Raw genomic sequence first — 27,997 nt, 5'->3', positions numbered from 1 at the left:
TCTTCAATATTAACCCTTGTGTTCCAATTCCCCCCCTTCTTCCACTCCCTTTCCTAGATGGCAAGTAGTCCAATATATGTTAAACACGTTAGAAATAAATGTTGACTCCAATATATGCATACATATTTATACAATTATCTTGCTGCACAAGAAAAATCAAATCAAAGCAGAAAAAAAGAGAAATAAAATGAAATGCAAGCAAACATCAACAAAAACAGTGAAAATGCTATGTTATGAACCTCACTCAGTCCCCACAGTCCTCTCTCTGGATGTGGATGGCTCTCTTCATCACAAGACCATTGGAATTGGTCTGAATCATCTCATTGTTGAAGAAATATGGGCTTTCTATTAACCCATAGTACTTCTTCATTGAGAGAGGAGTTTTATTCTATTTACCCCTGTCACTATCTTTAACTCCTGGCTTGGAACCCGGCTATGCTTCTTTCTACACCCTTGGATGAGTTGATTAAGCCTCAGCTATTTCCATATCAAGGCTTCTGCTCTCAAAATGTCATCCTCTTCTCCCTCCAACCTGAACTATGGACCCTACCCCCTGGGTCCTCAACCCCTGATAGTTAAGCTTATTTTTGTATCTTGATCATATTTCATCTCTCCCACCCTTTTCTGTATTGCCTTTACCCATTAGAATGTAAGTTTCTTGAGACTATGAACCATCTTGTTTGTATTTGTATCCCTAGTACTTGTCATAGTATCTCATCATAATTCTACTTGTCATCTCTTATCATGCATATCACTTGTATTCATTCCATCTCTTTCCGTCTCTGTGACTCTCTCTCACCCTCTTTTCTCCCTGATCTTCTTGCTCTCCTTTCTTTGTTCTCATTTCCTTCCTCTATCCCCTCCTCTTCTCTCTGTCCTTCTCTCCCTCTTTGTCTCCCCTCTCCCCCTCCCTCTCTTAATGTTGCTACTGCCTTGACCTAGTTTTGGATGGGATGGCTGAATTTTAATTCATCTGCCTTCTAGGAACCCTTTAATTCTAGCCTGGAAGAAGGCATTGTGTCCAGACTTTGCCATCGATACCACTCCTTGATTTCCTCTTCTGTTGCCTAGTATCCCATTATGGGAACTGATTTTTTCCTTTTCCATTTCCTTGTCACCAAACTGGGAATTGGTCTTACTTGTTAAGCCCTGAAAGGACATCAGAGAGGATACTAAAAACTGATGTGGTCTAACAAGGCACCAGTGCACCTTCTCTGACTTTGAGTGCTCATCTGTCAGAACCTGGTTTATTCCTAGCATTACAATTCCAAGAGGCTGAGACGAGGATCCTCCTGGTTTTGGACCCATTTAATGGAGAGCTTGCTAGCTTGAACCCTCAGAGTCCCCATAGCCAAAGCATCTCCAGGTTTCTAGCGACTTGTTCAGTGTTTAACTAGATGGAGGAGTTCATTCGTTTGTTCCCTTGGTTTTATTTGATCATTGCTTCACTGGACACTCTTTTACATCATTACTATTTCTGTGAGTAAGTGGGCTTAGCTAGAATATTCTATATCATAACTTTTGCCAATAATCCCCCAGTTTAGTGATTTAATCTTATCCCTGACTTCCCATTATTTAATTTTTAAATAGTAGACATTTAAAAAATAGTATGGCCCACTGGTGATTGAATTTTGATAGGAGGGGAGGGTAGACAAGTAGCTAAAACCTTAGAAACTACAGGGTCAGACTATCTATGAACCAAGGGCTACAGTTATCATAACTCCAAAGATCTTTGTCCCTTAAAGGACACTATTTTCAAAATAAACTAATACAAAAGAAGAGGAGAAGCTGAGGATTGGGAAACAAAGTGAGATAAAAATCAAATTGCTTATAAAAATGTTTTTTTAAAAAAAATTGAATTAATAAGAAGTTTCCTACCATGTATGCCAAACTCTGCAATAAATCTGTGCGGGAAAAAAAGTGACAATCCTTAGATATTCCTCAGACTCTCTCAAAGAGTGAGAGCTCACTGGGTGTCACATATGGGAAGCATGTTGTTCCTAAATTATTTGTGAGAGAGAAAAAAATTCCTGTTTTTTGGTATTTTTTAGACCTTTCATTCAACAGTCTAGACTTTGTGGAGAGAGATGTGAAGTAAAGGCATTGAGGCAGGAGGTTTGTAGCCTTGTGTCTGCTCTTGAGGCTGGAATCCAAGGGAATGTGAACCAAGAAAGATGATGCTTGTTCTTAGAGAGTCTATATCTTTTCTTAGGTGAAAGGCAGTTCTCAGATTTGTAGAGGCTGAACTGCAGTGATTGGATTGACAGAACCCCCAACCAATATGGTTCTAGGAAGATTTAAAGGCTGGTGAAAATCTGGTCCCTACATTCAAGGAAATTACATTTTTTTATTTTTAAATAACTTTTTATTGACAGAACCCATGCCAGGGTAATTTTTTACAACATCATCCCTTGCACTCACTTCTGTTTCGATTTTTCCCCTCCCTCTCTCCGCCCCCTCCCCCAGATGGCAAGCAGTCCTATACATGTTAAATAGGTTACAGTATATCCTAGATACAATATATGTGTGCAGAACCAAACAGTTCTCTTGTTGCACAGGGAGAATTGGATTCAGAAGGTATAAATAACCCAGAAAGAAAAACAAAAATGCAAGCAGTTCACATTCATTTCCCAGTGTTCTTTCTTTGGGTGTAGCTGCTTCTGTCCATCCTTGATCAATTGAAACTGATTTTCTTTATCAAAGAGATCCACTTCCATCAAAATACATCCTCATACAGTACCATTGTTGAGGTATATACAATATCATCTCCTGGTTCTGCTCATTTCACTTAGCATCAGTTCATGTAAGTCTCGCCAGTCCTCTCTGTATTCATCCTGCTGGTCATTTCTTACAGAACAATAATATGGAAATTACATTTTAGCAAGAGGAGTAGGATCAATGTACAAATATGTAATGCAGCATAGTAATATATGAATCTCATAGTGTAGATTAATTTTGAAAGGTATCAAGTACTGTGTGATTTCTGAGGAAGGAAAAAAAACTTTTTAAAGATGGGGTATTTGAGGTTGAGAACATTTCCCTGGTTCTGACAAGGGCATCAGTTGTAGAAAAAGCAGATTGTGTACTTTTTAAAGAGCTTTCCAAAAGAGAGATGGATTGCATCGGGAGACACTAGCTTCCTTCTCACTAGAAGGAACTTCAAGTAGAAGTCAGTGAGTCAAAAATATTTATTAAGCACTTCCTATGTTTTAGCCACTGTGCTAAGAATGGGAATAACACCACCTTACCTCCCAAGGTTATTGTGAGGATCAAATGATAAAATGTTTGTAAAAAGTTCTTAGTATAGTGCCTGGCAAAGAGTGGGCACTCTATAAAACTTATTCCCGTCACTTCCCTCCGCTTTAATCTCTTTTTGCTCATTTTCTCATCAGTAAAATGGAGATTATAATAGCGTCTAATTCTGAGGGTTGTCATGAGGATCAAATAAGATTTCATTTGTTATTTTCTTTCAATCTTTTGACTTTGTTCTACTTTTTGTTGGTTGTCTCATTGAATTCTGTTTGCTCCATTCTGTTTTTTCAGAGAATCCACGTCCTGAATCATGTTTTCTATCCTCTGTTCTAAGCAATTTCTTCTCACTTTTTCCTCTGAATAGCCAACATTCATTTTCAATCTATTGTTTCATTTCTTCCATCCACCTTTGGAGTCCTGGTATCCAGACCAATGTTTTTGTCTTGTTTTTTCTCTGAGTTTTTAATTCTTCTTCTAAAGGGGAAGGACAAAAAGCACTCAAAAGTGGGATTGGGTGGAGAGGGAAGAGTTGAGAGAGGAAAGCACCCAACTGGGATATGGGAAGAAAAAGTTATCCTGAACTTAGTGACTTCAGATAAAAGATGAAATGGTCTGAGTTGAGCTTTCCCTACCTTAAATGAAAATTTTGGAGTTCATGGCTTTACAGTATAATCAGAGGGGAAGTCTAAGAGAGTGATAAGATGGATATCAAGGGTGATAGAATCTTGCCAGTTTGATGAGGTTTTTCCCAATAATAAGCTCCTTGGGGCATGTAGAGAAGGCAATTGGAGAAGCCCCAAAATAATGTGACCTGTTGAGAAATAAGTTGATGTCTGAGCTGAACTGTCTCCTTAAAAGGAGGCTTTGGAGTTAATGCTCCAGCTTCCAATCAGAGTGGCTAAAGGCAGTGATGAGATGCAGTTCTAAGGTTGATGGGAGTTACAGGATGATGAGATTTTCCAATAATTCTTGGGGCATGGTGGAAAAATCAGAAAAATGGAAACTGTGTGAAGAGTTTTGGAAATATTGCAGAGGGGACTCTTGGTCAGATAGCAATTGGATAAGATACTGCTGAGACCCCTCTCCAGTTCTGAGACCCAGTCATTCTGAAATAAAAGATCCCTCAACTACTCAGAGTTTTTCCAAAGTTCTATAGGTACAAAGCCAGAAAGCTAAACTATCCAGGCAAAAAAAGAAATGTTGGATCATTGCAATTATGCCTGCATTTGCTTATTGGAGCCTTAATTTTAGATCCAAACAATCTAGCTAAAGGGAGACTTTAGCTAATTCCCAGAAAGAATTGATACATCCTTGACTTATATAAATGGGAAAACAAAAACAGATATTTGAAAGTCTGTGTGCTCAGCACTAAGAAGTTCATGGAGCTTACAATCTAGTTGTATTTAAAAAAGGTAGTGATAATGACAAAGCATTATGCCATAGATGTCAAATGGATAGTCTAGATGAGAAATGCTTCTAGGGTTCATAGGAGGCACTGATCACTGGGTGGGAGGCAGAGAAAACTCTGAAGAAAGGAAGCAAGCAAGACTTGACTTGAGCCTTGAAGGATTCATGGGGTAGGTATGATGAAATGAACACTATCTACCATGTTGATTATACCACATATTGATATCATTGTTTTGATTTCAATACAGTCTTCAAGATCTATTTCCCCACCCTCAAGAAAAAAAGGGGTCCAAATAGGAGTTAGTAACTCATCACCCCAGGATGGGAAAGTGATTGTATTCCAAACAAGGATGAGAAAAATTTCTCTTGATCTTTAGTATATGTTGCTTTGCTCAAACAGTAGTGAGAAGGTTAGGGGTAAACTCCCTTAAGAGCACATATTTGGAACTAGCTATGGAATGATGCTAGAAAAATTATACTATGGGACAGCTAGGTGGCGCAGTGGATAGAGCACCAGGAGGTGCTCAGGAGGACCTGGGTTCAAATGTGATCTCAGACACTTAACACTTCCTAGCTGTGTGACCTTGGGCAAGTCACTTAACCCCAATTGCCTCAGCAAAAAAAAAAAATACTATGAAGAATGTAGCTACATAAACCTATTGGCATGTGGCTCAGCCACAAGACCTACGACCTCTATGAAAATTGGAATCTTTACATTAAAGGCAGGATCAGATGACAACTCATGCAATAAATGAGCATTTTTAATGTATCCACTTTTTGCCAAGCATTGTGCAGCTTTAGAAAAACTACCCAGAGCAAAAGTAGTGAGGGGATAAACATCCCTTAAAGTGGCCAAAGAGAAGTGGCAATACAGCAAGTGCTAAGACTTAAAACCCTGGGAGTGATAGCTTTTAAGGTAAACTCAACTAGAGTTCATTACTACTAGAAATTTGATGAAAATGACATTGTCACTTAAATGCCTTTTCCTGAGGAAAACATGGGAAGAATAAAAATGGCTCATTTATGTAGCACTTTATGATTACAAACTACGTTACACATGTTATCTCATTTGATACTTGTGTCAACCTTGTAAGATGACATTATGCCCATTTTACAGATGAGGAAATTGAGATTCTTGAGTCTAATGGATTCGCCCAAAGCCACTCAGTCAGTATATGGCCAAACTTGGGCTGGAATCAAAGGATTTTCTATGTGGAATGTAAAGTTTCAAGCAGTTATGATATAAGACTTTAACAAAACCAAAAATAAATTACTAAAATTAGAAGGATAATTTTACACGGCTGGTGATTTATCTATTGGGATATTCAATAAATATTTCAATCACTCAATCCTTCATAGTTCAATGGGTGGTATTGTATAGACAGCAACTAGATGGTATAGTGGATAGAGCACTAGGATTTGAAGCAAGGAGGTCTGAGTTTAAATCGAGCCTCAGACACTTTACTTAGCTGTGTGTCTATTCTCCTCATCTGTAAAATGAGGAAAATAATGAGGATCAAATGAGATACTCATTGTAAAATTCTTATAGTAAGTTTTATACAAATATTAGCTATCAATAAATACTTTTATTTATTTTTATAATATATATTATATAAATATAATATCTTTATATATTACATGAAATGTATTATGCTTATATTTATTACTACTTTTAAGTACTTCCCCTGTGCCTAGCACGTGCTGAAAAAGAAGAAGGACAAAAACCATCCCCTGCTCCCAAAGAGTTCAAAGCTTAATCCATCTGCACACTCCTGGAATTTCATTTTTGTCCTGACCTACCCGCATTCTCTGGGCCAAATGGAATTTCCCACAGCCCCCAAAGGGAGATGTTTTACCTCCTCCAACGAATTGGTCGTGGGCTGGAAACAGGCATGCTTCAGTAAAGGAATAATTATGAAATTAAGGACAGCCCCTAATACCTCTATCACCACTTCTATTAAAACTATATATAAAGCTGTACTATACAGTATAAAACTACTCCTGAAACTAGATGTAGGATCTTCTTAAAGCAGATCTGGGCTCGGTAGGTGAAGCACTTTGCAGTGCCTGATGTGTATACATAGATGTTGTGCCATTCCGTATAGTTTTTCTATAATTAAGCAGCAGAGTGGTGGCGCGGAACCGTGGCCAGCCGTCTCGGGGTCCCCGCGGCGCCACCTGAGAGCACCGCGCTGCTGGGGCCTTGAGGCCGCCACGGGTGCGATCTGACTGTCCCTTTCCCTCCGTGTCTCAGGTGGAAGTGAAGCCCTACGTGCTGGATGACCAGATGTGCGATGAGTGCCAGGGCACCCGCTGCGGTGGCAAGTTCGCTCCCTTCTTCTGTGCCAACGTCACCTGCTTGCAGTATTACTGCGAATACTGTTGGGCCAGCATCCACTCCCGAGCCGGGCGGGAGTTCCACAAGCCACTGGTGAAGGAGGGGGGCGACCGGCCCCGCCACGTCCCCTTCCGCTGGAGCTGAGCCCCCCGCCCGGCTCAGCCACAAGTACTGGAGTAGATAACTTGGAGGGAAAAGAGCGGCTGCCCCTGGGCTTAGAGTGTTCTGGAAATCTGTGCATTCGTTCTCAACTTTAAAGAAGAAATGGGTCTTTTTTATTATTATTATTTACAGTCATATTACTGAACTCAGTGTCCGGTATAATGCAAACCTGCAGAGTGTCACTGTCCTGGCTCGCACCTTGACTCCCCCCTTGTCTGCTTGGTACCTTAATCCTCGCCCAAGACTCGTCACTAGTGACGATGCGTAGACTGCCATCCTCCTCGGCCCCCAGCAGGGGGCGCCCTCGGGGGATGACCGGTTTCTTTTGTAGAATTCTACTTGTTCTTATTTTTTCAACCAGAGCATGCACTTATTTTCAGAAACTTCCGAGTTGCCCCTAGACTATGTCTCACCAAAGTTAACCCTCCTAAAGTAGGTGGCAGATGTAGCAACAACTTCCCTGACGTCCGGCAGTCCTTAGTTGGGGTCATTTAGAGGAAGAATAGCCCTTCGAGAAAATAAGCCTTCAGTGAGTTCTTCTCCGTTCGGACTTGTAAGGATGTTACCTCATGAGCTGTATCTTTTCTGTTCTCCCCCTCCCCCGTTGGGTTTTTGTTGCTGTTCCGCGGAGGGTTTCGCTTCGGTCTGTTAGTGTTAGAGAGATGTACGCTGCGATGGCTTCTGCTGCTATTCCGATGGTATCGTGGTACCATAGAACTCTGTCCCGGCTAGGGCCCGGCCCAACGGAGCAGGCCCGGCGCGCGTCCGGCAGTTAGAGACAGCGACCGCTGGTGGGCGGGGAGAGCCACGGGCCGGGGAGCCTCCCAGGGGCCCATCCTTCTGACTGCATGTTTACTTAATCAGGTTGCTGCATGCAATAAATTTTATATCTTAACGTCTAGTATAAAACTTGCCCACGGTGCACAAATTAAGAATCTACGTAGGCTACAAAATGCTCATTTAAAACGACGAAACACAACCGCCATCGTTTGGGGGAGGTGTCAGTTTTTTGTTTTTTCCTTTTCTTTTTCTCTCCAAAGAATTGGTTGTCGGCTGGAGGAAAGCATGCTTCAGTAAAGGAAGAATTATGAAATTAAGGACAGCCCCTAACAGAATGACCTATATCACCACTACTATTAAAACTAGATGTAGGATATTCTTAAAGCAAATTTGTGGACGGTAGATGAAGTACTTTGCGGTGCTCTGTTATATATATACATATATATAAATATATATATATTGTGCAATTTATTTTATATAGTAAAGTGATTATGTCTAACTGTGATCAACCTTAACTGTGTCAGACATTAACAAATTGGACAGTTCATAACTGGTATATTAATGAAAACATGAGCTCTTAGTTACAATCTCCTAATGCTTGTACCATTTTACATAGCTTCAGACCTTGTCCAGAAAACCAAAGAGCTCATATTAGCTTACATACACTAGGAATAAATATATATCTATCTATACACACAATCTATAGAGCTAAATTGTCAGATTGACAAACTAGGCACATTTTCAGAAAGTTGGGGAAAAGGTGATGCTAAAGAAATGTCTGCACAAAGGAAGGTAGCATTGGAGGAGATGGGTTTCTGGCTGTGAAATTCACTTCTTACTTCCCCGAAGAGATCCTGAAAAGCTTGAATACAATTCAGACCTGCTAACACAGTGGACATTTTTTTAGCATGCACTGCTGGGCTGCAGATAGCCATGTCTAGACACACATAGTGTACTGATTGTGAAAATCTGTAAACTTTGTTTTCTCTTCTTCCTTCTATGTGTTGCAATTCTGGGGACAATCTGACTGGCTATGACACTGCAGAATACACTTTCCATAGTTGTGTCATTGTGTGTGCCGCTGTGATGTCATTGTTTCTTAAGTTTGTTGCGTTTTGGTTTTGTGGTGTTTTTTTCTCTGATGTTCGCTTGTGATGATTGGTTTATATGTTATGGTTTGCTTTCTAAAAAGGAAAAAATAAGTTTGGTTTTTTAAGATTAGTTTCAAACGCTTCTAATAGTGCTGCCTTTTGGGTGTCAGTTACTTCTGGGCTTTGGAGCAACACTGCTCTTAGTTTCCCAGGTAGTTGTGTGTATGTGTGTGTATTTGTGTGTGTGTTGTTTTTTTCTGTATCATCTTTTGGTTTTGTTTTATCTGTGAGACCTTTTGTTATGCACTACTTAATACTACCTTTGGTATCTAGACAGTTTCCAACAGTTGGCTGGTGATTTTTTTTTCTTTTTAAGGAAAAAGGCATGCTTTCTGGCTGACATGATCCTTTGCAATACCTCAATTTTGAAATATAGGAAAGAAAATGATATTTTCTAAGTAAGTTTATTCAGAAAAAAATATATATTAATTTAATTCTGCAAGAAAAAATGATTTAACAGATGGGTAACTTTATTTTTTTCATGCTTATTTGCGGTTTTTTTGAAAATGAAGAAGTTAGAGCTTTATAACTATAATATTAAAGATCCTGTCTAACCTACAGAAACCTACCTAGTTGTGTGGAAGGAGCAAAACTTTTTGAGGACATAGCCCTCTTTCGCATACTAAAATCACCCCGCCAGAGAGAAAGCTGGAAGACGTACAGCATAGAGTTGAGTTCAACATGGTCATGGAGAATAGGTTGAAAACAAACTCCATTTGGTGCTGAGAGCTGTGAATAGACGGTGAAAAATATTTTCCCTTAATTTGTATATTTCTAATCAAGCATTGATTATGCACGACTGACCAGAATTGTGAAAGAGTTCTTCTGTTTGTATTTTTTTAAAGAGAACTTTTTTAGTTTATTAAATTATAACATGTTCCCTTTTGTTTGTAAATAAGTGTGCCCCTCCCCCCCAGTTGTTAATGTTATATTAAAAGAGAGGGTCCTTCAAAAAAAATTATTTTTTAAAAAAAAAATCCACAAAAGGTGTTCTGAACTGTATGTAACCTGCCTGAGAAGCGCCTGGTCCTCCAGGCCTCCCGTGGCCATTCCTTGGGGTGAGACTTGAACTTGTTTTTTTGAAGGCTATAACCTAACCTCGACTATTTGTTGTTATGTGCAATACTGTTTGTACTGTTTGTATAAAAAATAGAAAAAAAAAGAAAAGAAAAAAGGCATAAATCTTTATTGCAGATTTATTTTCATTGCAAACTTTAGACATTGTGATTCACTGAAATCATTTTTCTACTGTCAAATATGTACCTTTTCTTCATGCTGGTATTTTTTCAATAGTAATGTAGCCTTTGTACTGAGACAAAAATTTTCATTGTTATTTTTAGAAAGATTTTTTGCTAAGAAAAAAATTAAACATATTTACATATTTTTCATTTTATTTCGTATTTTCTTTAAAGAGTGCTTTCTCAATCATTAATAGAGTTGTTTCTGGGAGGGACTTTCATATCTGGTCAATGTCATAATATTATTTTGTATTTTTACTTGGAATAAATTAATTTTATGATGCTAATTCCTTAAAAGTTTATTTTTTTCATTTTCGGTTATTTTTGAAGCTAAAACCTTTGTAATATTGTTACTAAAGTGTCTAGTTTTTTGAAATGCAAAGCTTTCTGTATTAACTTGCTGAAGTGGTTTACAGTAGGTGACAATGAATTAATGACTGGTTATGTAAAGAAACTGGAAATGTAATGAACAATTGGGCAATAAAAAGACAGAATGGAGCAGAATGTGTGATAATTTTGAAAAGCCTTTTCCTTTATTAAAATGGTTTAGGATGAGACTAGGGATGTCACAGTACAGTTTACAAGGAGGTCGCAGTTGATTTGTCCAACGCCAGCCCAGCTCAGTCCTGTGGTGTGAACCTATGGCAGCCCCAGTCCCATCCCACTTCCACCTAGAGTTCTCTCAGCTTGTCCCCACCTGGCTCCATGGTTCTCTGCCACCAGCTGGATAAACGCTTTTCCCCAAAGCCAGATTGTACGCAAGCTTCCAGTGGTGACAGCCCTGACAATTCAGAGGAGGAAGTGGCTGAATTCACACCGATTTGGGTGCAATTCAGGTTTTCTAGCAGAGCCCCCTTCCTCCCATTGATGACAGTCACAACAGTTCCATGGCACCACTGTTTCTGAACCGTTTCGGGTTCTCCCTGCTTTCCCATCTTGTTATCTTAGCCCTTCTCCTCCACGTAAACAATTTGTCCCGTTTGTTCACTCGGGATGACTTCTCACTTCTGGGACTCTTCCTGTCTTTCCTCTCCCATCCACCTCCCAACACAGACCCTTTTCCCTTTTAAACTCTGCTCCCTGCTAAAATCAGGGGCTCGTAGATCTGGGACCTCAAATTCGGACAGGAAATAAAAAGCATCGAAACTAGAAAACTGGTGTTGAGTAAATAAACCATGCAATGACTTGCTCGAGATAGAAGAGTTCTTTCTATCTGTCATGGATGGCCTCCTACAGTGCACTAGCAGTGGAGTTGAGAGGTAACTCGGAGAAATCCATGTCCAGAGTGGGCTGTTGTGTGTGCTCTATGTATTCAGTTTTGTAAATAATATATAGATTAGATCAAGTTGTAATGTAAAATTTTGACTCCAATTAGGTAATCCAGGTTGGAATTTTACATTAATTACCAATAAATGGTGGTTAGGGACAGAAGAGGGGAAATTGGGACTTCTCGCTTAGTGGTTACAAAGACTATGCTTAGATTTCTGCCTATATCTTGTGTTTTTTTAGCTTGTTAGTGAGGCATGGGCTAAAGCAAGATGTAGTACATTTATGCAATTAGCAAATAACTGCTAATTTCCTTTTATCTATTAGATTAGCAACAACATGGCTTTTTAAATGGGAAAAGCTCCTATGTTAACCTTTTGAGTATTGTGACATCTCTACTTGCGAGGTCTGAGTGAAAGAAATAGTCACAGACTAGTACAAATGTCTCTTCTGTTATAACTGGTTTATATGTGCAATCGTTGCTTCTTACACTAGTTTGTATGATATGTCTGACTAACCTTTCTTTCCTTCTTTTTTAAAACAAACTTTCTCTATCTCAGCCACTCTAGTGTTCCACCTTACCACAGAGTATTTTATGATCACTGCTGATGATGTACTCTATACCCCAAATGGGTAACAGGTCAGGAAGTGGATGTGTAATTCTTGGGACATTTAAAATGAGACAAAGAGGATCCTTAGCCACCAAGTATAAAGCTTGGGTGCTAATATGGGATGCACTTCGGCTATTTTTTTTTCTGGACGTGGTTCTATTGGGGTATAAAGTATTAGGTGTTTGTACTTTTGCTGTCAAAATAATGGACATTAACTTTGAATGTTCTCAGCTAAGATCTCTGTAATTGTTTTCCAACTAACAACTAATTTTCAATGTATCGTATCTTTTATTACCTGTTCTCTTAGATTGTTTTTTGCTAGTAACCCTTACTAAGCTTTCTGCCTTTTGGGCTTGGACTAATGCTTGTATGGAACTGCAGTACTGTGACTGAAACATGGAGCTCAAGTCTGCTAATGCTTACAGCTGCTTAAACTTTGTAGTTTGGACTTCATTTTTTCTGTAACAACAACTTATTAAATCTAGTTGTACGAAGTACTGATACTTGTCATCCTTTGCCATCACTCCCCCACCCTTAGCCGTGTTCCGGGGAAGAGTATAGAGGACAAATGTGGTTTTCTTTTCCCAAAGATCTAAGTTCTGATTTCTTTTAAATGTGATTTATTCTTTTTTTGGGGGGGTGGGAGAGAGAGGTGGGACGGGGAGAGCCAAAGCCCTTTTCAGTGGCTGAACAGAGCAAAATGAATTTCATCTTGTTTTCATACACCTGAGCCTGTTTCAACTTTTCTTCCCTCCACCCCGTCTCCCAGAGTCTCATTTCATCCACTTTTCCTCCTTAAAATCACAGTTAAGTTGAGCACTCCTGCATTCTGAAAATCCACACTCCCTCTGGAAGAAGCTCTGAGAGGGCTGGCTGTGTTGTGCCCATTCTGTGTGTGTGTGTGTGGGGGGGTACGCGTGTGTGGATGCGTGTGTGCATAATTTGGAACTTTTGAGACGTAACACGTAACTAGTTTCTTATAGCAGCACGTACCATGTGGAATAAGCTCAAACCCTTAAGTCATGCTTTGAAACTGTAAGTATGCAGAGTGCTTTCATCCTTATCCCAGGACCTACCTGGTTTTGAGACTTTCCAAATAAAAAAAAAATATATATATATATATATATTTCCTCTTCTGGGGCTTGCTCAAGTTCAAGAGCTACCCGCTAAACAACAGTTTAGAGTCCACCAGAAATTAGTTCATGAAACCTTTGGTGCGACGGCCAGGGCACTGGAGGGCCAAAGACTTGTCCTTTCTCTCTGGGATGAAATGGGCGTTGCCTTCAAGGTCTCTGCTTGTGCCACAGACCTTCTGAACGTGGTGTTTCCATCAGTGGAGACCTTGTTCTTTCCCAGTGGTTGATTGGGGAGGGGGCAGCGATCCCCAGGACAAGAAGGTTGTGATAGAGTAGAGAGCCCTCAGGCTCTTTGACCTGTGCTCCTCAAACACTTTGAACACCTTCATGGCTTAAGAATATTGGGAAACACAAAACTAGGGATGAAAAAATGCAAAGAAACTTGTAATTACATCTGATTAGGTAACATTAAAGTAGATTTGCATCATTCAAAACTTGAGAAAGAAGAAAGCCCTAAAGAAGATTTGTCCAACAGTCCAGACACAGAAAATAAAAATAAAGACAAAAGGAGTGTTCAGCTCAGGATTAACTAAGAGGTGATAAGATTTTTTTTTTGTTTTCCTTAAAAAACAACACGGCAATGCTGCCTGCTCCTCCTGTCTTCCCCTTCCTCCCTCCTCCCTTCTTCCTAAGCACAAGATCTGTAGGCAATATAGAAGGTAGAATTGAGACCTTTCTCCAGTCATTTTAGTTGTCTGATGTAACTGCCATGGGACAGTGGTATTCGATGCCAAGATTTACTGAAAAGTCTGAAGAAAGAAGTCTCCAAATGAAGTATACCTTCATTCATTCAAATACCTATTGGCAGAGCCATAGGACAAAAGTCATGGGTTTGGATTCCCAGGATTTGAGTTTGAATCCTTATTGCCTTATTGGGTGAATCATTTCACTTCTCTGGGCCTCAGTTTCCTCCCCTGTAAAATGGGGACAGGATTGACTTATCTCTGGCCTTCCTTTCTATTCTAAATCCTACGAATTTAGCAAATGCACACACCATCCTGATCCAACAATAAACACCCCCCTTTCTTTGCCCTCATTCCTGAATAGCTCCTGGTAATGCCATAGAGATCTTGGTCCTTTCTTTTTGCTGTGGGGTTGAGAGAATAATTTGGGAAAGGAGCCCAAAGCAGGATTACAGTTCCTGTTAATTAATTCAACAGTCTCAGGATACCATTCTGCAGGTGGTGGTGGGAGGTTGCATATGCTACATCATTTTGTACCTAAAAAGAGCCCCTTAGAACATCTAAACTTGCACCTTTTTTAAAATGGATGTGTGAAGTCTCTAAAGAGCCAGCCTGTGTTAGTGGAAAGAAAACTGGGCTGGGAGCCTAGAGACCTAGTGTCTACTTCCTTTGGGCAAATCCTTATTCCTTTCTAGATCCAATTCATCTGTAAAAGGAAGGGCTTGGACTAGATAAATAATCTCTCTGGTCCCAAAGGAGAGGCTTAGATAAAGACCGTGCATGCTTCTGCAATGAGTAGTCCCTTCTTACATTTCTTCCTTCACTCCTCCCCCAATACACACCCTCTTCCATGTCCAGGCAGACTCTCCAGGGGTCCTTATTAAACATCCTGTGTTTAGCAAAATGGCTTCCAGCTTTCTTTTCATGTCCCTTGAATTTAGCTCTGTGCATGCAAAATATAGAATGGGAGGGGGTGGGACAGAGAATAAACTCCATTGAACAAACTTCCAAATTAGGGAGTTCCTGCTGCTGGGACCCATATTTGAGGTAGATAATGTAGAAGTCAGCTTTCTTCCCTTGGTAAAAAAAAAAAATAATAATAATCATAACAACCAACACAAGTAGAAGATGCTCAGTGGGGTCCTGGAGTTGCCGAGGCTTGGGAAGGAGTAAGGGGAACTCAACTTCAACATGAAGGAATTGTGCAGCCCGCCTCCGGACACAAATATGGGAGCTGAGGCCCCATCCTGCCTATGAAGACCCATCATGCTCGAGGGCAGGAGAATCCTGATCGGCTCTGGGACCATTTGGAGTCACAGGATTTGGGTGCAAGTCAAGGGTATGCTGCTCCCCTTCTGTGAGACCTTGGGTGAATCCCCGTAGCTTCCTGGCTCTCGATGTCCTCATTTGTATAATGAGAGGATCGGACCACATGTCCTCTGGGTCCTTTCAGTAGGACCCTATCACACTAGGAAAGATTTTAGGTTTATTTCACAAAATCACAGAATTGGAAAGTTAGACATTACACAGCTACAAAGCGTTAGGAGTTTGAGGACTCGGGTCCTCCTGCCTTTAGAGCCAGTATTATACCCACTGCACCAAGTAGCTGCTCCCCTTTTAATGAGGATACACTGATATCAGTCTTTAAACCAAATAAAATGGAGGTTTCCGTTTTTATAATGAAGATTTCAGCCCCTACAGGCTCTATTACTTGCTAGTTTTCTCTACACCCCAAAGAAATCTCCTTTGAGAAAAGGAAGAGTTGAGCACAAGTGGTTTTTTTTGAAGGTTTGGTTGTCAGGACCCTCTTTCAGAAGACTTTGTGCTCTTCTATTTTCCTTATATTCCTAGAATAAGCTCAGAAATTAGCAGCATTTGGATGCAACCTGAAGTAGTTATCTAGTTTTCTAACACTTTCACTTACTTCATTTCTCTTTTCTTTTCTCCCTCCCTTCCTCCTTCTCTCCTTCTCTCTCTCTCTCCTTCCTCTCTTTCTTCCTTCCTTCCTTCTCTTTCATCTTCTTTCCTTCCTTCCTTCTTTCATTTTATTATACAAGGTAAGTGGGATTAAGTGACTTGTACCAGGATCATATATCTAGTAAGTGTGTAAGGTCCAGTGAGGTCCACTGTACTTCATTGAGCTGCCCCCTTCCTCAGCTTCTAAATAAGGAAAGTGAGGAGTACTTGCCTCAAGTCATAGCTATTAAGTGGCAAGTGATGGTTTCCTATCCTTAGAGGTCTTAATGAGGCATAGAGTGAACAGCCACTTATCAAATATGTATGGTATTATGGGAATTCCTTTCATGTGTGGGGTGTACTTGATGACTAACATCCTTCCTACTCTCAGATTCCATGATTTTAAGCCAGAATTAAAGCCACATCTCCAGACTACCAATCCAGTACTCTATCATTTTTCTGAACTTTTTGAAATTTATTATCCTGAAATCTAGAGAGTGGTAGTATACCACCCAACCTTCCTTTTCTTTTTTGTAAAGAACTCTAAGCTAAAGAGAAATACTGTGGTACAGTGGAAAGAATCCTGGGCTATAAAATAAGTCATTAGCAGAAGGAAAGAAGAGATAAATTCCACTTAAAATAACCTCAGCATGTATAAAATACTTGTGAATCTTCCCATCAAGACACATAGGAAACTATATGATCACAACTACACGATGGTATTTACAGAAATATAGACAGACCTAAATAATGGAAGGAATATTAATTACTCATGACTGTACCAAGCCAATATAATAAAAATTGGCAATACTGCCTAAGTTAATTTAGTTATTCAGTGCTTTATAAACATTACTAACATTTTATTTCATAGAGTTGGAAAAAATAATTCAACTGGAGGAAAAAAATTTTCAAGACAGCAATTCAATATAGGTTAAACATATGCAATTTTTCTAAACAAAAGAATTTTTATAAATGGAAAGGAAAGGAGTCTGACAATACCAGATCTCAAACTACACTACAAAGCAATAATCATCAAAATGAATTGGTGGCACTGAACTGGTAAACAATATTCAGATACAAACAAACTTGCTAGCCTACTTTTTAATAAATTAAAATACCCAACTCCTGGAGGAAGGACTCCTTATTGGACAAAAAATATTGAGAAAACTGGAAAGCAGTTTGGAAAAAAATTGGCATAGACAAAGGTTCTTTACCATTTCTATGTCATGGAACTCTTTGATGGTCTGATAAGACCTATAACACCTTCTCAGAATAATGTTTTTAAATGTACAAAATAATGACACCAATTATATTGAAACAAAGATATAATTTTTCCCCACCTATATTCACAGATCCCCTGAAATCTATTCATGAATTCCTTAAGAAACTCTGAGTTTAGACCAGTGTCTCACGCTAGAATTCAAGATTAGCTCCAAACAGATATATGACTTAAATATAAATGGTCACATCATAAATTAGCAGGACAAGGACATTTCCTTTCAGGTCTATGGATGGGGAAAGAGTTCATGACTAAACAGGGGATAGAGAAGATCAGTGGGAGATAAAATGAACAATTTTGATAACATTAAATTATAAAGGGTTTGCATAATCAAAATCACTGCAAGCAAAATGAGGAAATATTTTTATAGTAACTTTCTTTAATAAAGACTCATTTCCAAGAAATTAAGAAATTCATATTTATGAATCTTTCCACAACTGACAAATGGTTAAAGGATATGAACATATAGTTCTCACCAAAGGTTATGCAAACTATCAACAGGCGTATGAAAAGCTGTTCCAAATGACAAATAATTAAAATTAAATTGAAGTTTATGAGCTTCCCCCTTGCAAACATCACAATGGCAAAGATGACAAAAAAGCAGAACAATTATTGGAGGGACTGTGGGAAAATAGGCACATTATTAATGAAGCTGTGAATTGGAGCCATTCTGGAAAGCAATTTATGTCTATGCTCCCCCTCCCCAAAGTCATTATATTATATAGACCTTTTTGGGGTACCTCTCCTAGGACTACCTCAAACAGATCAAAGAATAAAGAAAAGGACCCATAGGCACAAAGGTATTTTTAGTAGATCTTTTGTGGAGACAAAGAACTAGGAATTAAGGAAATGCCTATTAGTTGGGGAATGGCTAAATAAATTATGGCATAAGAATGTAATGTAATACCATCATGCCGTAAGAAATGATAAAAAGAATGAGATCAGAGAAATATGATCACATTTACATGAGCTGATGCAAAGTGAGGTGAGCAGAATCAAGAGAATAAGAGGACTGGTGATGAACTCTACTACCTATCTCCTGAAAGAGAGGTAATGGATTCATGTTGCAGAATGAGACATAACATTTTTTGATATGGCTAATGTGCAAATTTCTTTTGCTTGTTTTTTCCTATTTCTTTTAGATGAAGAGGGGATTGGGAGAAAGAGAAAATAAATATGTTAATTAAAAAATAAAATGGCAAAAGAAAGAGGAAGGAAGGAGGAAAGGAAAGAAGGAAGGAAGGAAAAGGAAGCAAGGAAGAAAAGAAAAAAGAGAAGGAAGAAAGAGACCAAGAAAGAAAAAAGAAGAAAAAGGAAGGAAGGAGGGAAGAAAGGAAAGAAGGAAGGAAAAAAGGAAATAGAAAGAAAGAAAAAAGAAAGAGAAGGAAGAAAAAGAAGGAAGCAAGAAAAAGAAGGAAGGAAAGAAATAAGGAAGAAAGGAAGGAAGGAAGGAAGGAAGAAAGAAGGAAAGGAAGGAAGGAAAGAAGGAAGAAGGAAGGAAGGAAAAAAATAAGAGACAAAAGGAAGAAAGAAAGAAAAAGAAAAAAGGAAGGAGGAAAGAATGGAAGGAAGCAAGAAAGGAACAAGAAAAGAACAGAAAAAAGAAAGAGAAAGAAAGAAAAGAAAAGAAAAGAAAAGGAAGGAAGGAAGGCTCGCCCCTGAGTGGGTAGTTAAAGAGCTAGGGTTTGAATATCTACTTTGCTATCTCCTATGTGACCTTGGGTCAGTATCTTCATTTTTCTGGATGTTTGTGTCCTCTGTAAATTGAGATGGTTAAACTCAATGATTTACAAGGTCCCTTCCAGCTCAGAATTTATGAACATTGAATTACTTGACCCCTCCAAGGTTATCCCCCCACACACACACCTTTACAAATCTAGGGCTCCTGACCTCCAGCCCACATCCCTTATTTCCAAAAGAGATGGGAGAATCATTTCTGCAAGACTGCATTCATTGGAGCAGAAGTATGGCACCATTAGCTTAGGGGACATGATGGAAATTTTGTTAGTTTTACAAGTCACAGGAACTTTAAATGGCACACAAAGAAGACATCTCAAAGCTCCGTAACATCATTGAGAAACATTTTTGGAATGCCCACTGTGCAAACAAGAATCAATGCTGGGCACTCACTGTGGGGAAAGGAGGGACAGAGTGAGGGGCAAAGAAATAGTGTTCTTAAATTTGCAACGAGTAAGCACTAATATCAATGAAGGGGAATAATTCAGACCTTGCTTTCCTCATTCGAAAATCAGAAATGTCTTTCATAGTAATTATGTGATGTCATGTATGAGAAATTCTGGCATCATCTCTCAAGAGCTTGTCTCAAAGGCAGAAAGACCTGGATTATGCCTTGGACAATTAATGGCTTAATGTTGGATGTGTCCTTTGAGCGCTTTGTGCTCTATGCAGCTCACTAAGCCGATAAGGTGCCGAGAAGGAGCTGACCTGCACTGGTCGGGGGAATTCTCTGTACAGATGAAAACCCAGATCCAGTCTTATTCCCTATATGAAGGCATATCCTTCTAATACGAGGCTATTTTCTTTCATTTAGTCATCAAACATTGACTCTACTATGAGTAATGCAAAGCTGGAGACACTAGGAGGAGATGCAAAAATAAAAAAAGGATTCTATCCTTATCCTTAAGAAGTATGTAATTTGTGTCAAAGTCCAAACCCGGAATCTTAGCTATTGTCCAAAGTCGGGGAAAGCAATTAGGAAATTCCTAAGTAGTTTCTCCTCTTCTTCTTTTTAATTTCCCAAAAGAAATGTGTAAAGAAATTTCTTCTTGATCATGGCCATTAGTAAAAGAAATTATTTGCATTTCTACAGATTTCTAATTTGCTCCTCACCAAGGAGCCAGGTTTTCAGAAATACTTTCATTTACCCTCATTAAAGTCAAAGATCTTACTTTAACTAATTAGTCTTGAAAACTATCAGCAGAACCACAATTGATTTGCTGATTATACTTTCTCACAGTGAAACTTAGCCAATGTTTTGTCTTAAGCCAAAAGTCAATATTGTTCTAGTTCCAGGATGTTCTCCGAACATTGTTTTCCTGAGATGGCCTGTTCCCTAGGGCTTGGAAACGTGTCCCTTCTATTGGGTTTTCTGATCTATGTTCGGTAGTCTCTGGTCAAGGAGGATGCATCTCATATAACACTGACTGCCCTCTGAGCTCAGGACTTGACCTGGACTTGTCTTATATGGGACACACTGGAAAGAGAAATTGACAAAAACTCATCAGAAATTCTGTGCTCCCCATTCTGGCTTTTCCATTCATTAGCCATGGACAAGTCACTTCGTTTACTCATCTGTAAAATGGAGATAATGATACTGATACTTTCTACCTCACATACTTCTTGGGAGAAAAGGGCTTTGGAAACCCCAAAGGGCTATATCTTTCTCAAGTGAACCTTTCTCAAATGAATGTTTGTTTCTTTTTCTTTTAGTTTTCAGAATCTATTATGAGCTTTTCCCCTTCAACTGTCTTCCTTATAAATATATTAATGTCTCAAACTACATAAAGCTAGGTATGTAGCAAAATTATAGAAACAACAATAATTTCATCAAAGAAAATGAAAATATTGAAACACCATACCAAAACTTCAAGGATGCAACCCAAGCAGTTCTTAGGTAGGGACAATTTTATATCACTAAATGCTTACATAAATAAAATTGGGCATGCAACTAAAAAAGCTAGAGAACAAGAGCAAATTAAAAATAAATACCCAATTAGAAATTCTGAAAATCAGAGATTAATAAAATTTGAAGGAAGAAAACTATTGAATTAATAAACAAAATTGAAAACTGATTTCATGAAAAAAAACCTCCAATAAAATAGATAAGCCTTTAGTTAATTTTTTTAAAAAAGAAAAGCAAATTACCAGTGTCAAAAATGAAAAGGGTAAATTTGCTACCAGTGAGGAGGAAGTTAAAACAATAATTAGAAATTATTTCACCCAACTTTATGCCAACAAATGAGACAATTTAAGTGAAATAGATGAATATTTACAAAAATATAAATGATCACATTGTTGGTAGAGTTGTGATTGAACTACCCATTCTGGAGGAGTCATCAAAGTATGCATATCTTTTTGATCCAGCAGTATCTCTATTGGATCTATGTCCCAAAGAGATCATAAAAAAATAAAAATCAACTCACGTGTGCAAAAAATGTTTGTAGCAGCCCTTTTTGTAGTGGCAAGGAACTGGAAATTAAGTGAATGGCCATCAGTTAGTTATTCAACTTGGCTGAATAAGTTGTTATATGAATGTAATGGAATATTATTGTCCTATACGAAATAATGAAGAAGCTGATTTCAGAAAAGTCTGGAAATATTTGCATGAACTGATGCTAAGTGAAATGAGTAGAAACAAGAGAACTTTGTACACAGCAACAGGATTATGTGATCATTAACTGTGATGGACTTGGCTCTTTTCAACAATGAGGTGATACAAGGCAATTCCAACAGATTTATGATAGAGCGATCCACATCCAGAGAGAGAACTATGGAGACTGAATGCAGATCATAGTATTTTCATTTTTTGTTGTTCTTATTTGTTTGCTTGGTTTCTTTCCCTCTTTCACCTTTTGATCTGATTTTTCTTGTGCAGCATGACAAGTATGGAAATACATTTAGAAGAATGCACATGTTTACCTATATTGGGTTGCTTGCTGTCTATGGGAGGGGGTGAGTCAGAGGGAAGGAGAAAAATTTGGTGGATTTACAAGTGAATTCTACCAAACATTTAAGGAAAAATTAATTCAAATACTATACAATCTATTTGAAAAAATAAATGAAGGAATCCTATCAAATTGTTTTGGTGACACAAATATAGTGCTGATATGTAAAGCCAGGAAGAAAATAGAGAAAGAAAGTTATAGACCAATTTTGATGCAAAAAACTTAAATAAAATATTAGCAAAGGGATTACAGCAATTTATCACAAGGATAATATACTGTGACCAGGTGGGATTTATACCAAAAATGCAGGGTTGGTTCAGTATTAGGAAAACTGTTAACATAATTGACCATATCAATAACAAAACCAACAGATATCATATGATTATCTCAATAGATGCAAAAAAAACTTTGACAAAGCATAGTAATATGTGGACATATATATTTATTTATATATTTCACACAAATAAAGTCATATCTAAACATTTGGAAAAATATCAATTCCACATGAGTAGGCTGACCTCTTATGATAAAAATGACAATTTTGCCTAAATTTTTATTTATTCAGAGCCATACTAATCAAACTACCAAAATTATTTTATAGAGCTAGAAAAATAACAAAATTCATTTGGAGGGCAAAAGTTGAGAATATCAAGGAAATTAATGAAAAAAATTACAAAGGAAGGTGGCCTAGCCATACCAGATCTAAAACTATATTATAAAGTTACAGTCATCAAAATTATTTGGTAGGAGCTAAGAAAATAATTAGAGAATCAATTACTACCAACTATACAAGGTAATAGTCAATGACTACAGTAATCTACTTGTTAATAAACCCAAAGACTTCAGTCTCTGGGATAAGAATTTGTTATCTGACAAAAATTTCTGGGAAAACTGGAAAATGGTATGTCAGAAGCTATTCATAGGTCAGCATCTTTCCCTGCATACCAATAGAAGGTCAAAATGGGATATAAAGGATAACATCATAGCAAATTAGGAGAGCAAGGGATAGTTTACCTGTCAGATCTATGGAAAAGGGAAGAGTTTATGATGAAGGAAGAGAAAGAGAACATTATGAAATGTTAAATGAAATGAATAATTTTGATTACATTAAATTCTTTTCACAAAGTCAATGCAACCAAGATTAAAAGGAAAGCAGAAAGCTGAGGAATTATTTTAATGCTAGTATTTATGATAAAAGCCTCATTTCTCAAACACAGAGAACTCAGTCAAATTTATAAGAACACAAGTCATTCTTCAATTGATAAATGGTCAAAGGATCTACAGGCAGTTTTCAGATGAGGAAATCCAAGATATCTATAGATATGAAAGAAATGCTTTAAATTACTATTGATTACTTTTTAAGCAGTTGTTTTCTTTTTCCAAGCTATTGACTCTTTTTTTTTTCATGGTTCTCTTGCATCACTCTCATTTCTTTTCGCAATTTTCCTTCAACCTCTCATATGATTTTTAAACTCCTTTTTGAGCTTTTTCATGAGTTCTTTCTGGGCTTGAGATATCACTTTCCATTTTTTTTTCAGTTTTTTCCTATAGGTATTTTAACATTATTGTCCTCTTCTGAGTTTGTGTCTTGATCTTTCCTGTCACCATAATAACTTTCTATGATCAGATTTGGTTTTGCTGGGGTTTTTTTTCTTATTTGTTTTGGCCTTTTTCTTTTCTTTCAAATTTGAGATCTGTTCTAGGGGAGAAGGGGCACTGTCTCAGGGGCTACAGGCCCTGGCTGTTTACCTGGTTCTGCATGGCTGTTACCCTGAGGCCCATGGGAGACCCTTTGGTCTGGTGCTGCACTGAGGGGATGGGGTGGAGTGAATAGTTGGTGCTGCTGGAGGTCGTAGGTGTCTAGCAGCTTACCTGGTGCTGAGCAGGCATCTGATGTGTGCTGAGGTCAGTGGGATGTTTCTGCATCTCCCCAGGGTTCCAATGAAGTATGTATGTGGCAACCTGGCTGCTGGCTGCTTGCCCCAGACTTTTCTGTAGCATGTGGCAGGTCTGCACTGCTACTTGCCCGTTTGCTTAGGCTCCCATAGTGTGGTGTCTGTTTGCCCAAGGTTATGTGAAGCACATGCTAGTTCTTGGAGCTAGAGTCTGCCCATTCCCTTGGCTATGCAAGCACATAATGGGGGGTGGGGGTGGTGAGGTCCTGTCAGATATATCACTCCACCACTCTGGGGCTCAGGATGTCTTGAATTGCATTCCCCTTTTACTTGAGTGAGACAGACTTTCTTGCTGATCTTCCCAACTTTCTTGGGTTAAAAGATAATTTCATCCCTTATTTTTGCTGGTTCTTCTGGTCTAGGATTTTCTTTGGTGCAGTATTTTGTGGTTGTTTGGAGATGAATATGGGGGAGTTATGGGAATTTACTACTTATACTGTTATCTTGGCTCCTGGAAGTCCCAGAAGCAAATTCAATTTGTCATTAATAAAATATTAATTTACCAATCAATAGGATTTCAGCTTTCCCAGTGAGCTAAGATGACTCTGAATGGAAAACAAAGAATAAAGAACAAGACTTTATAGGCAGAAAATAAGTTATAAGTAGTTGTAAGAGTTCAGAATCATAAATGGCAAAATCAATATGCTTTATTACATACCTGAGGCATGGGAGACAATATGATTGGTTGGAAGTTGGGGATAAGGGGCTGGTAACAGCTCCCTCCTGTGAGTAGAAATGTTCATTGTTTGAATTTACCTGCAGAATTAGAGATAGTCTTTGGATAGCAAATCAGACATCCTTGAAGGATAGCCTGGGTGTAAAGATACTAATACAGGTTTTCTGATGTCCACCCATAATCTTCCAAGGATAGCAGAATTCCTTGAGTAATATAATACTAATACTCATATGTATGTATGCATATATCTATGTGTGTGTGTGTATGTGTGTGTGTGAGAGAAAGAACTCTGATAAACAAGAGAACTGCATCTAACTCATTACAGGTCAGCTGAATTACTGAACAAAGGTCAGCGACAAAGAATCGTGACTTATTTCAGAAATAACAGGACAAAAATCAATTAATTTTAAGTAGGATCAATAAAATAATGGTATAGAATTAATTTTAATCCTCTCCACATGAGAATGTACCTCCTTCTGTTCTTTGCAGAATGATGGTGGGGACTGCAAGTATATAAAACTGCAATTATTGGTTTCTGATATTTAGTTTTGCTTACCTCCTTCTTCCCTCCTCTTTTCCATTCTTTGTTATGCAGCAATGATCCTCAGACTCACTTGGGCCACTGCATAAAGTACTTTCTGCTGTGAGGAATCCAGCACGCCACGCATTAAGCCCTCAAGGAACATTATATGATTCCCCTTCAATACGAACACTTTTTTGGTCAATTTTTTTATGAGTTCAAGATTTGATGTGTTTTGAGATTGGGGTGTTTGTGTAATAAGATGCTCAAACAGGACACTGATACAATGGCTAAGCAATTTATAATAAACAAAATTATTTATTAATTTTCCTTTATCTGAGATAAAACATCAAAGATTTTTGGCACAATGAGCAAAATATGCCTGACTGGGCTATCAGGTCACATCTCTTGAGAATCACCTTTCTCAATGAATTCTCAAGGAACAGCTCTTTAAGTGGAGAAGAGAAGGATATATTAGGAGGTGAAGACAATATAAATGCAAAAGCTATAAATGAAAAATATTTTAAAGAGAGGGATAATGTGGTAGAAGTAGAAATAGAAAACCCAGATCTCCTGACTATTACTTGTTCCATTATTTATGTAATTAATTTTTAATAAATACGTTCCTTAGAATATTATGACACTTTGGGGAAAATAAAAGCTTCCTAAGATATTTAGAATGATATTTTCAAGAAAGTGATCTCAATTAAGAACATTCCATGTTCTTAATGAAGCTTACAATTGGAATAAGCACAGATGATAAATTTCCATAATATTTTTTTAGGGTATTGCTTCTCATAATAATAGCTAATAAGTAGCATTTATATAGTATTTCTGTATTTATAAGACTCTATGTGTGATATATATACATACATGGTCAATGTGGAAAGATATTTGTATCAAATATGTCTTAGGAGAGTCTGATATCTAAGATAAACAACAGTGAAACATGAAAAGTGAAAATATTACTAATATAAGACAGGCTGAATATGACAAAGACAGAGAAACCTAGGAAGACTTGAATGAACTGATATAGAATAAAGTAAGCAGAACCAGGAAAACAATATATACAATTACTACAAGAATTTGAATTGAGAGAATAATAACAAAACACTTGAAAATGACTTTTATGAAATTATAATACATATCCACCCCAAAGAAACATGGGAAGATATTCCTTTCACTCACTTCTTTATAGAAGTAAGGGACCAGAGCAGTTAGTTAGTGCAGTGGAGAGAGCACCAGCCCAAAAGTCAGGAGATCCTGGGTTCAAATCTAACCTCAGACACTTAACACTTTCTAGCTGTGTGACTCTGGGCAAGTCACTTAACCCCAATTGTCTCAAAAAAAGAAGTGGGGGACTACACGTACAGAATGTTGAGTATATAACATCAGACTTTTTTTTTTTTGAAATTTCTGTGGCTTTCAAAGATGTTTGATAAGGGATGGCTCTCTAGGAGGAGGTACTGGAAAAGAAACAGTGGGAAATATAATTAATGTCAAAAAAAAAGCCCCAAAAGACATTAATAAAAATCTGAGGTTTTTTTGTTCATTTTTTATTAAAGCTTTTTATTTTGAAAACATATGCATGGATAATTTTTAACATTCACCTCTGTATTTATTTTAAAGAGAGAAATGAAAGAAAATTAAGAGAGTTAACTACCCATCTGGCTTGAACATTGTATTATTCCAATTGGGAAACAGAATAGGTAGAAGTCTCAGACCATTCCCTCTTTTTAGACAAAAATTGATCAGACAATTTTATCAGCACTGTGGTAATCTTGACTGAGAATGAGATTTCAAAAACAGAAGTGAAGTCCACTATGTTTGTTTTCTTGACAAGATGCCCGAGTTTTTTGTTGTTGCTTTTGTTATGAACTAGAAAATCATCAGTGAACAGAAACATTTCCACATACAAAGAAAGCTAGAAAGATGATTGCATTTAAGCTTCGATTTTATTTATTATACATAACTTGGCTTTTAAATATGTTTACAACAAGATATAGTAAGATATGTTATATAATTATACATGGGATATGCTGTCTATATATGCATGTATGTACACAGACATATACATGTATATACACAAATTTATATATATATATACATAATTTAACAATATATAAATTTACATATTCATTTAATTTGTAGTGCATATTATGCACATATTCAACAACATTCATAAATATATAAATTTAACTACATGTATATGTAAATTCAATAAATTTAACAAGGTAGAACCAACATTGTCCTGATTGTCTTGACCCCTTCTGAACTTGCTTCTCTTCTTTTCTATGTATGTTTGAACTGAGTTATCGATGTGCTTTTTCTTCTGTTTTAAAATTTTATATCACTATTAGCAATTCTCTAGTCCATAAATCCCACAAAGCCTTTCTTGTAATAAATAAGTATTGTCAAGTAATACAAGTTTGGATTCATAGGTTATGCCTAAAAAATTTGTATCTCATTACACACTTGTAGTTCATGATATCTCGTTATTCTCTTCTTATTCCATCACAAAATCCTTGTCTTTTAAGTCAACCATCATGTTCAACGTACACAAAAAAATATTCCTCACTACAATGTCCTTCAGAGATGGCTATCCAATCTCTACTTGAATTACTCCAGTGAGGGGAACTGAGACAATCTAGAGCTCCATTTTTAGAAAGTTGTTCCTGATATTAAATCTCAAATTGCTTTCTCCCCCTCTCCTCCATCATCCATCCATATTTCTCCCCCTGAGCATGTCTCATTCCCCTTTCAGGTGATAGGTCTTCAAATCCCCTCTGATGTTCCCTACACATTTGACCGGACTCCATTCTTCTCCATTTGTTCCCCCATCTGCTTTGCACACTGCTATTTATCATTGCCCTTCTTAAACTGTGACTTCTAGAGCTGAATG

General features: G+C 37.7%; 1 protein-coding gene across 10 annotated transcripts in view; it reads left to right on the top strand.

Annotated features, from left to right (window-relative positions):
• Window positions 1–21,726, top strand: part of CPEB3 (cytoplasmic polyadenylation element binding protein 3) — a 258,766-nt gene extending 237,040 nt beyond the window's left edge. For 9 of the 10 annotated variants that reach the window (XM_051981646.1, XM_051981643.1, XM_051981645.1 and 6 more), the window contains one exon: window positions 6,914–12,702. In XM_051981646.1, coding sequence (XP_051837606.1) covers window positions 6,914–7,141 — 228 coding nt within the window. In that variant the 3' untranslated portion in view covers window positions 7,142–12,702. Of the gene's footprint in view, window positions 1–6,913; window positions 12,703–18,401 lie in introns of those variants that run through there. The other variant, XM_051981647.1, reaches the window with a different exon arrangement.
• The last annotated feature ends 6,271 nt before the right edge of the window (window positions 21,727–27,997 follow it).

This window comes from Antechinus flavipes, chromosome 2 (genome assembly GCF_016432865.1).
Source record: "Antechinus flavipes isolate AdamAnt ecotype Samford, QLD, Australia chromosome 2, AdamAnt_v2, whole genome shotgun sequence".
NCBI classification, from domain to species: Eukaryota; Metazoa; Chordata; class Mammalia; order Dasyuromorphia; family Dasyuridae; genus Antechinus; species Antechinus flavipes.
This window is presented reverse-complemented; position numbering and strand designations above follow the sequence as displayed.